The 9,560-nt window shown below is 44.1% G+C and overlaps 1 protein-coding gene across 2 annotated transcripts in view; it reads left to right on the top strand.

Moving 5' to 3' along the window:
- The window catches only part of LOC113828036 (kelch-like protein 26), a 31,348-nt gene extending 23,905 nt beyond the window's left edge, over positions 1 to 7,443 (top strand). For both annotated transcript variants that reach the window (XM_070145345.1, XM_070145346.1), the window contains exons 3-4: positions 1,652 to 1,897; positions 2,622 to 7,443. In XM_070145345.1, the coding sequence (XP_070001446.1) occupies positions 1,652 to 1,897; positions 2,622 to 4,010 (1,635 nt within the window). In that variant the 3' untranslated portion in view covers positions 4,011 to 7,443. The remainder of the gene's footprint in view (positions 1 to 1,651; positions 1,898 to 2,621) is intronic.
- The last annotated feature ends 2,117 nt before the right edge of the window (positions 7,444 to 9,560 follow it).

Below are 9,560 nucleotides of genomic sequence, written 5' to 3' on the forward strand. Positions count from 1 at the left end.
TCCTCTCCCTCCCTCCCTCCCTCCCTTCTACCTGGTCGCTTACCCCCACCCCCCAACACCACTTACACCCCCCCCCTTCCCCTCGGCATCATTGGCCAGTGAGAGGAGAAGTAGCCATCTTTCCTCCCCCTCCCCCCTCCCCCTCCCCCTGTTGCTTTGTGTATGGGAACGACTGAGAACGACCTTGACTTTATTATTTTTTTGTTCTCTCTCTCTCCCTCTCTCTTTTTTTTTCGCCGGCACACGGATTTCGTTTGGTTTATTGGGTAATCCTTTTTCTCTATCTTTCTTATGATTCTCTCTCTCTCTCTCTCTCTCTCTCTCTCTCTCTCTCTCTCTCTCTCTCTCTCTCTCTCTCTCTCTCTCTCTCTCTCTCTCTCTCTCTCTCTCTCTCTCTCTTTCTTGATGTTTCCCCCTCTCTCCCTTTCGCTTTCCCTCTCCCGTTCTCGCTTACCATCCACCCCTCGTCTCTCTCTCTCTCTCTCTCTCTCTCTCTCGCTCTCTCTCTCTCTCTCTCTCTCTCTCTCTCTCTCTCTCTTTCTTTCTTTCTTTCTTTCTTTCTTTCTTTCATTCTCTCTCTCTCTCTTTCTTTTTCTTTCTTTCTTTCTTTCTTTCTTTCTTTCTTTCTTTCTTTCTTTCTTTCTTTCTTTCTTTCTTTCTTTCTTTCTTTCTCTCTTTCTTTCTTTCTTTCTTTCTTTCTTTCTCTCTCTCTCTCTCTCTCTTTCTTGATGTTTCCCCCTCTCTCCCTTTCGCTTTCCCTCTCCGCTCTCGCTTACCATCCACCCCTCGTCTCTCTCTCTCTCTCTCTCTCTCTCTCTCTCTCTCTCTCTCTCTCTCTCTCTCTCTCTCTCTCTCTCTCTCTCTCTCTCTCTCTCTCTCTCTCTCTCTCTCTCTTTCTCTCTTTCTCACGCGCGTGGGACCGCTCACACGTTCGGTGTACTCACGACCACTCAAGAGGAGGTTGCGTCCGCTCGAGGCACGTGGTTTTCATTGAGCTGTCGGAGAGCTGTCATTGAGCTGTCAAGTCTTTTTACAATATGCCTGTTTATACTTGCATTTGTTTTTCTATATTTTTATTATGGATATCTGACTTTTTTTCTTCGTATTTTTTCGTATTTCAGCCTTTGCCTGTAATGATTTTTCTTTTTTTTTCTGCCATAGATTAGCCTGTGCCTTTGATTTCGTTGGAATGTTGACATCATGCACGGTGCAATATAAGGTCTTTGCTAAGATTTTTTTCGAATTAAGAGAGACAAGGAGAACGGGAGAAGGGGGGGGGAGGGGGAGGGAGAAAGGGAGAGGGAAAGGGAGAGAGGATAGGAGAAGGAGTAAGTAGGGGGTGAAGGAGGGAGGAGAGGGAGAGGGAGAAGTGCAAGAAGGGGAAAGGCTAAGGAGAAGAAGGAGAGGGAGAGATGGATAGAGGGGATGGAGAAGGAGAGGGAAAGGAGAAGGAAAGAAAGAAGAGAGAAAGAGATATGGAGAAGGAGGGAGAAGGGAAAGGGAGGTAGAAGAGGGAAGGAGAGACAGAGACAGAAGGGAGAAGTAGAGAGAAAGGGTAGACGGAGAGAGAGAAGGGAGGAGAGGGAACAGTAAAAGGAGTTGGGAGAAGAAGAGCGAGACCGGAGTCCTAACCCCGCCCCCATCCCCCCAGGCCCACCGCGTCGTGCTGGCCTCCTGCAGCGACTACTTCCGTGCCATGTTCACCGACGAGATGCGCGAGCGGTGCCAGTCGGAGATCTGCCTGAACGGCGTGAGCGCGGCCGGCCTCCAGTGCCTGCTGGAGTACGCCTACACGAGCCGCCTCTGCCTCAACCTGGCCAACATCCAGGACGTGCTGTCCGCGGCCGCCCACGTGCAGGTGCTCACCGTGGTGGAGGCCTGCTCCAACTATCTCCAGGTGAGGGCCCTTAGCGTGCGTGCGTGCGTGCGCGCTCGGACACACACACACACACACACACACACACACACACACACACACACACACACACACACACACACACACACACACACACACACGCACACGCACACGCACACGCACACGCACACGCACACGCACACGCACACGCACACGCGCGCGCGTGTACTAGAGTTGGCTTAATTTAGATAACCCTGATTTCTTAAATCAGTAACTTAAATCACTTCCATAGACTTGAGTTTTATATGTAAAAGTAAGAAAATCAGTTTTTATTTCATTTATGATTAACATTTCACTGTAGAGGTAGTCGTGATTATAACAATGATAATGACAATGAAAATAATACCTATGATAAAATGGCAATGAAAATGATAACTATAATAATCACCATCAACGTGAAGTTACGAAGATTTTGGTATAAAATTCTAGGCAATATTTTCCTTGTCTAGCTCATGTCAGAACATGTCATCCTATCATGTTCCAAACGTGTCCACTGTTTGATAGAATGTTTAAACATGGTATTGATTGCAGTTTGCTCTATTATATTAGTGAAATAGGATTTAGATTGAGAAAAATAGATGAAGAATAGATACGTAGATTTTTTTCTGTACGCTGATATTTACTGTGTGATTCATTTGATTATCATTATTGTTGTTGTTATTATTATTATTTATTTTGAATGAGATCATATGCCCAACCTCCGCAGGCTCAGCTTGACCTGGACAACTGCGTGGACATCGCAACGATCGCCGAGACATACTCTCTTCATGGCTTACGGAAGAGAGTCTATGCCTTCATGAGCTCTCACCTGCACCAATTAAGCAAGATGGCGGACTTTCAGCGCCTGACCGTGTCGCAGCTGCTGCACCTGCTGTCATGCGACTACCCGGTGGACTGCAGCGAGGCGCAGGTCCTCCTCACCGTGGCGGGCTGGCTGCAGCACAACCCCTCCGAGCGAGGTCGCCACGCCGCGGCACTGCTCCAGACGCTCCACCTGGAGGAGGTCCCTGCGGCGGTGCTGGAACGCGCGGCGCACCTGTCCGTGCTGGAGGCGCCGCTGCGAGCCGCCCTGCGCCAGACCGTCCCGCCCTTGAGCCCCGCGCCGCCCACCGGGCTCGTCAACTCGAGGGGCCTCGAGCTGGCGGTCGTAAAAGTGGGCGGGTTCAGCATCGCTGGGATCACGAACGAGATTACGTACTTTATGCCGTCCGTGGGGCGCTGGCGGCACCTCACGACCATCCCGCACGTGGAACAGTGTAACTACGGGACGGCCGTCCTGAACAATGAACTCTATGTGATTGGAGGCTGCTTCAACCAGTCGCTGCAAGAAAATATCCACCCCTTCGGCTTCCGCTACAACCCGCAGCAGAACAAGTGGAGTACGATGTACCCCATGCAGCGGGAGCGGTGCCGCTTCTCGCTGAGCGTGGTGTCTGGGCAGCTGTACGCCGTGGGAGGAGCCAGCGAGGCCAGCGACGAGGGGGCAGCCGAGGACGAAAGCCCATGCGAGGCCTACGACCCGGCGACCGACATCTGGCACCCCATCGCCGCGCTGCCGGGCGCCCGAGCGCAGCACGCGGCGGCGGCGCTCAACGGGCTGCTGTACGTGAGCGGGGGCCTCGAGGGCGACCACGTCCTCGACTCGTGCCAGGTGTACGACCCGAGCACGGGCACGTGGGAATTGCGCGCGCCCTTGCTCACGCCGCGGGCAGACCACTACTGCGTCACGCACTCCAACTGCCTCTTCATCTGCGGCGGCTGGTACGAGGACGAGGCCACCAACACCCGAGTGTTGGTGGACACCATAGACTGCTACGACCCCTCGACGGACACGTGGTCGGTGGTGAGCCGCGTGCCCACGCCGCGGTACCACGCCGGCATCGTCGTCATCAGTTCAAAGCTCTACGTCATCGGAGGCTTCCACTCCGACGCGACCTTCGACCGCGCCACCGGAGTCATCGAGTGCTACGACCTCGAGAGCGGGCTTTGGAGTGTGGAGAACGCGTACCCGCAGGACATCTGGGAGCACGTCTGCGTCCCCCTGTACATCCCTCGGTGTCGGGATGACATGGACGTCTTGGCCATAACGAAATAGATGCCTTATTTTGCGACAGAGGGGTCGATGGGGGATGTCATGCCAGTACGTTGTTTGTTGAAGAATACCGGTACGGAATTATTGCTGAATGTTTGAAAAAATAACATTTACTAACTGTTATTATGTAAAAGGAAAACAGGAAAAAAATCACAAAATGACACAAGAAAAGGTTTTTCTGTGTTTTAGCACTGAACACAGAAATATAATCTTATGATGAAAACTGTTCAGCTGTTACACTTTTTTGTAATGGATAAAGCGGCAAAGCAGCACGAGCAAAATTCAATGAACAAAAAAAGAAAAAAAAAAGAAATATATAAAACTATTCAGTGTATATTCTCTCTCTAGGTAAATAGATGTTGAAAAGGTAAATCTTCATTTTAAGTTGACTTCTTTGACGCGGTTTTGGTCGAAATTCTCACGAAAAAAGTTTCAAATTAGTCTTGAACACCCAAATAATTTAATGAAGTTTCGAAGCTTCGTGGACGACATGACGCTTGTCATTGACTATACATTATGGAGTAGTGTATCATTACTCCTAGTGCAGAAGAATCAGTATGATGACAAAGACAAACGGCTAACACGCGAACCATTTTTTGTGCGCACCAAATTTGATAACTCCATCTGTCGTGGATTCATTATTTACCCAAATCTCCACGATCAATCATCTGCTGCGCGAGTGAGTGTGCGAAATGCGTTATTCCCACCGTCACTTTAACTGCGAGTAACGTTATTCCCACCACCACTTTGAATTATCACTCACACAGACGCTAGGTGTTCAATTGCGTATATAATGTATGTAAACGTGTGTGTAATATCCACAGATGAGGTTCACTTAACCCTGTGTAAAATATGCATGGATTCCAGACAGCCACGGAAGGCCACTTAAGATGAAGGTTTACTGAACAAAAGATCTGGAAACATTTCAGAAATTAGTATAACACACTGGTTTGCTAAGAAAAAATATATAATATGCATTATGTTGCCTGCCTGTTCTAAGAAGCTTTAGGCTTATTTTTTCTGATAATGCTCATATTGGTGTCACATCTTTCTGTGTCGAAAATGGAATACTAAATCTTACCGTAGTGTTAGAACGACGGAATTCAGCATGTTTGTTTTGCTTTTGTTATTTTAAATGAAAGAAGAGGTAAGATTGCATTAGTAAAACGATAGCCATTTAAGCAAACGAACGCATCACCCACGAGAACATTCTGAAGCGATATAAGATAATGAAAAGAATGCATATCCTGGGAAGTTCACAGACGAAAAGACCCAGAGAGGAAACGCTGAAACCTCTCGAAAATATGTCTTAGTCTCAGGTAAAAGAACATCATATACCATTTTCTCGACAAACCGTTTGTTGTGCGAATACCAAGCCGTTTGTTGTGCGGATACGAGGGTGAAAAGTACCGCGTTTTCCCATGTTGGGAAGAAGGGGGCAACCTGGGTTTTGCTTCTGTGGAAACTGTCTTTCAACCAGTGATATGATAGCCGTAGATTTTCCTTCTGAAAGGGCATAATGATGTACTAATATATTTATAAGATAGATGTATTGCGTGTGGTTGTGATGTGAGGTTATAATAGAGAGATGCCATGTAGTGTGTTTTTTTCTTATTGCATTACGCACGTGTAGCGACGCGTGTCTGTGTTTTTTTTTTTCTTCTTAGCTGTTGACCTGTGCTTTCAGAAAGTTTTTTTTTATTACAATACTGACGGAAAGTTCGAGAATTTCCAGTAATTTTCGTCTTTTGATTCATGTGTTTTTCCTCTCCCCTTCCCCTCCCTCCCACCTCCTCTCATCTCGTTATCTGCCATTCATGTTTCCACCAAGCATAGGTATTTTTTCCTCGCTTCATCTCTCGATATAATCTCGCGTATTGAACAAGTTGAGAAAATAGGACAAAGATTAGGTAGCAAGGATGTCCGCACTTGCAGGCACATTCATCAACACGCGAGCAAGAATTCGCCAACTCTTTCTCCCTCCTCTCCGCCTTCCTCTTTTCCTTTCACGCTCTCTTCTTCCTTCTCTCTCTTTCTCGTCTGCCTTCTCTTTTTCGCTTCTTCCTGGCCCCTCTTTCTTTATTCCTCTTCCTCTGTGTCCTCTTTTCCTTTCTCTTCGTCTTTACTCTTCTCTCTTTCTCTTCCTCTTTACTCTTCTCCCTTTCTTTCTTTTCCTCTTTAGTCTTCTCTCTTTCTTTCTCTTCTTCTTTACTCTTCTCTCTTTATTTATCTTCCTATTTACTATTTCCTCTTTCCCTTCCTCTACGCTTTTCTCTTTCTCTTCCTCTTTGCTCTCTCTCTTTATTTCTCCTTTCTTTATCCTTCCCTCTTGCCTTCTCTTCCTTATTGTGGTTCTTTCTTTGTCTCTTTGTTATCTCTTCCTCTTTATCGTTCCCTTTTTTTCCTCTTTATAATACTTTATTTCTCTTCGTCTTTATCCTTTCCTTCTTTCCGTCCTTCCCCCTTTAATCTTCTCTCTCTCTCTTCCCCTTCCTTTATTGAGCTCTCCTTTGCACAGAAGCCAACTATTTTTTTTCTTCCTCAAGTGTAAAGGAATGCGAGACGTAATGATAAAATTCATGTGGAAAATCCTGACACACGCGAGTTAGTCTAGTTGCAATTGCAGAGCACCTCCTTCTTAGCTGATCAATAGACGAAGAAAATCGGTAGTTCCTCATTTGCGAAGTAGGGAATTGTTTATCCTCAACTCAGGTCATGTTAGAGAGAGTAAAAAGAATCATAACATTTAAGTAGCTGAGTGCTGTTACAGATTTGGTCCGTGTACAGTGTCTGTGTAAGTGTGTGTATGTGTAACAAGTGTGCTGGACAAGCTTTTTGTGAGGCACACGCACCTTAAAAGTTAAGAACGGATAATGGTCATTGGTCTGTCCCTTGTCTGTGGAGACTTGTTGTGTAGAGTATATTTCGCAAACACAAATTACACAGCAGAAATGCAGACTGGAATCAAAAAAGTCTACCTACTTGACCGAAAGCTTATTTGTTTTTTGTATTTTGTACATTCAGAACTATCCTGAAACTAACATCTTATTTATTTAAACTAAAAATCTCAATTAACTTCAGAATTAATGTTAACTCTTATGTACTAATTCAAATTGTACTTTTTATGTTGTGTTGTAATTGCGTAGAACAGTATTTTTTTCCCCTCTTTTTTCAGAAATCTCGTAATAATAATTATGCCAATGTACAGTGGAAATACCAAAATACCATGCCATACCTATTTTTTTTATGATGGTCACACGCATTGTAAATAGGCGGAACCCCCTGATTGCTGTTGGTAGTGAAACCACAGCGACAAAAGATGCTGTGTTTGTCCATATTTCCTGGCTCCTCGTTATGCATAACAGTGCCTTCTCTTTGGCTCCTGCGCCATGGCAATTTGTATACACTTGAGAGGGAATAAATTTTTTCAATTTGAGGGGAAATGTTTGCTTGGTCCTGTTTTCTGGTGTGTTGGGAGGAAATTCATGTTTGGTTTATACTGCGATATAATGTTTTGTTTGAAGAAACATGTTATATAACATGTCCCTACAAATATGTATATACATACTTTTTTTTCCTAATTTTGTGTGTGAGTGTGTGTGTTCAAAGAAAACCATATTGTGTGTACATGATTATCTGGTCCTATGTAATTACATACCTTAACATTTCTTGGAATGTAAACAGGGATTGGAAGGATACCTACAAATTAAACCGAATTCTATTACAGTCAGTCTATAGTTATGTTTTAGCTCGAAATACTGAAATGCACTGACATAGAGTCAATTAATCAATTTTCTTATTTATAGATTCAGTCGATCAGACTTGTCATTAATGGAATGGCATTCAGTGCTGCTTTTTATAGAATCAGTCACTGAGTCCTATCATTTATTCATTTTAGTTACTCAATCTTTTCATTTACAGATTCAGTCACTCAAACTTGTCCCTTATAGATTCAGTTAGTTTTATCATTTATAGAGCCAGTCACTCAATCTTGTTATGTAAACATTCAATTGAACAATTTTCTCATTTATAAAATCAGGCACTCAAAATTGTAATTTTCAGATTCAGTCCAGAACTGGTTGTTCATTCTATCCACACGTCACAAATCTGTCAGATTTTGCTGGGTACCCAGCCATGTTGGAATCTCTGGCAATGAACAGGCAGATATTCTTGCACGTTATGCCGCAATGTCCACATCACCTCAACTACGCTTCTCACATATTCCAGCTACGGATTATTACCCCCACTTTAAAACCGTCTTGTATACCCGATGGCAACATTTCTGGTCGTCTCCACAACAATAAATTACATACTGTAAAACCATCAATCTCCTCTTGGTCAGCTCCATTTCACAGGAACAGACGTTGGGAGACGGCCCTCGCACGCTTACGTATTGGCCACACTCGCCTAACACACGCCTATCTAATGTCACGCTCTGACCCGCCCCTATGTCCTCTATGTAATGTCCCTCTTTCAGTTCCACACATTCTCTTGTCCTGTCCACGCTTTAATACAGCACGTACCTCTGCTTTTCCACACCTATCCTGCCCTCACCGACCTCCCAACATATCAGACATCCTTACAGAATCCCACAGCTTCTGCCTTGACAACCTGTTCTTCCTCAGACGCATAAATATCCTTCACTTGATCGAACTCCCTTACCTAAACCACCATAACCTTTTCCCTCATCAACCCTTACCCATCTTCAACCTTTCAACACTCCTCTAGATAGCTGACACATAACTATCACCTGACATCCCCCTTTACTATACCTTCCTGTAGTGCTATATGACCTTAGATGTCTAGCACATTTATTTTAACCATTAACCATGCAGAGTCAGTCACTCACTATTCTCATTTAGTCGATTCAGTCCCTCAATCTTGTAATTTTTATTTCCTTTAAAAACATCGTGCTGTTTGCCATATGCTCTCTTGGGAAACGTCGACTCATTTAAACTTATAATGACATCATGTTTGTGAATTACATTAAAACTTCCCCGCCGCCAATGGCAACACGAGGTGGGCCAAATCAACAAAATCTTATTTTCTTTAAATATATTACAGGAAGAAAGAAAAAATACTTTATTAGTACGCAGAATAACGAGAGGGATTTTTTTTATTAGCCTGTATAGTTTGAAAGATTCAAGCACAACATTTTTAGGTAAATACTATTGTAATTTGTATCAATATTCTATGAAGTACAGTACAGTAACGAAAATTATTTCTACTCTATATATCGATTTTAGCTCTATATTAATAAATTTAATCAAGAAAAGTTATGACTTCAAACATACTGCAATAGAAACTATAAAGAAAAGCAAGAAAAAAAATGAAAACAGGAAGAAAATACGAAGAGTAATAGATAAAATGCGCTATAACTTCCCCTTTCTCGAGGGAAGCAAAATAAAGTCGACATAACAGAAGCCACACGACAAGCGCAATAATAGAGATTGTGATAGAAAAGATATTTGTATGTTTTACGACTCCACTTTTTTAGGAGATACACAGAATGTGTGTGTGTGTGTGTGTGTGTGTGTGTGAGAGAGAGAGAGA

The sequence above is a fragment of the Penaeus vannamei genome, chromosome 33 (genome assembly GCF_042767895.1).
Source record: "Penaeus vannamei isolate JL-2024 chromosome 33, ASM4276789v1, whole genome shotgun sequence".
Classification (NCBI taxonomy): Eukaryota; Metazoa; Arthropoda; class Malacostraca; order Decapoda; family Penaeidae; genus Penaeus; species Penaeus vannamei.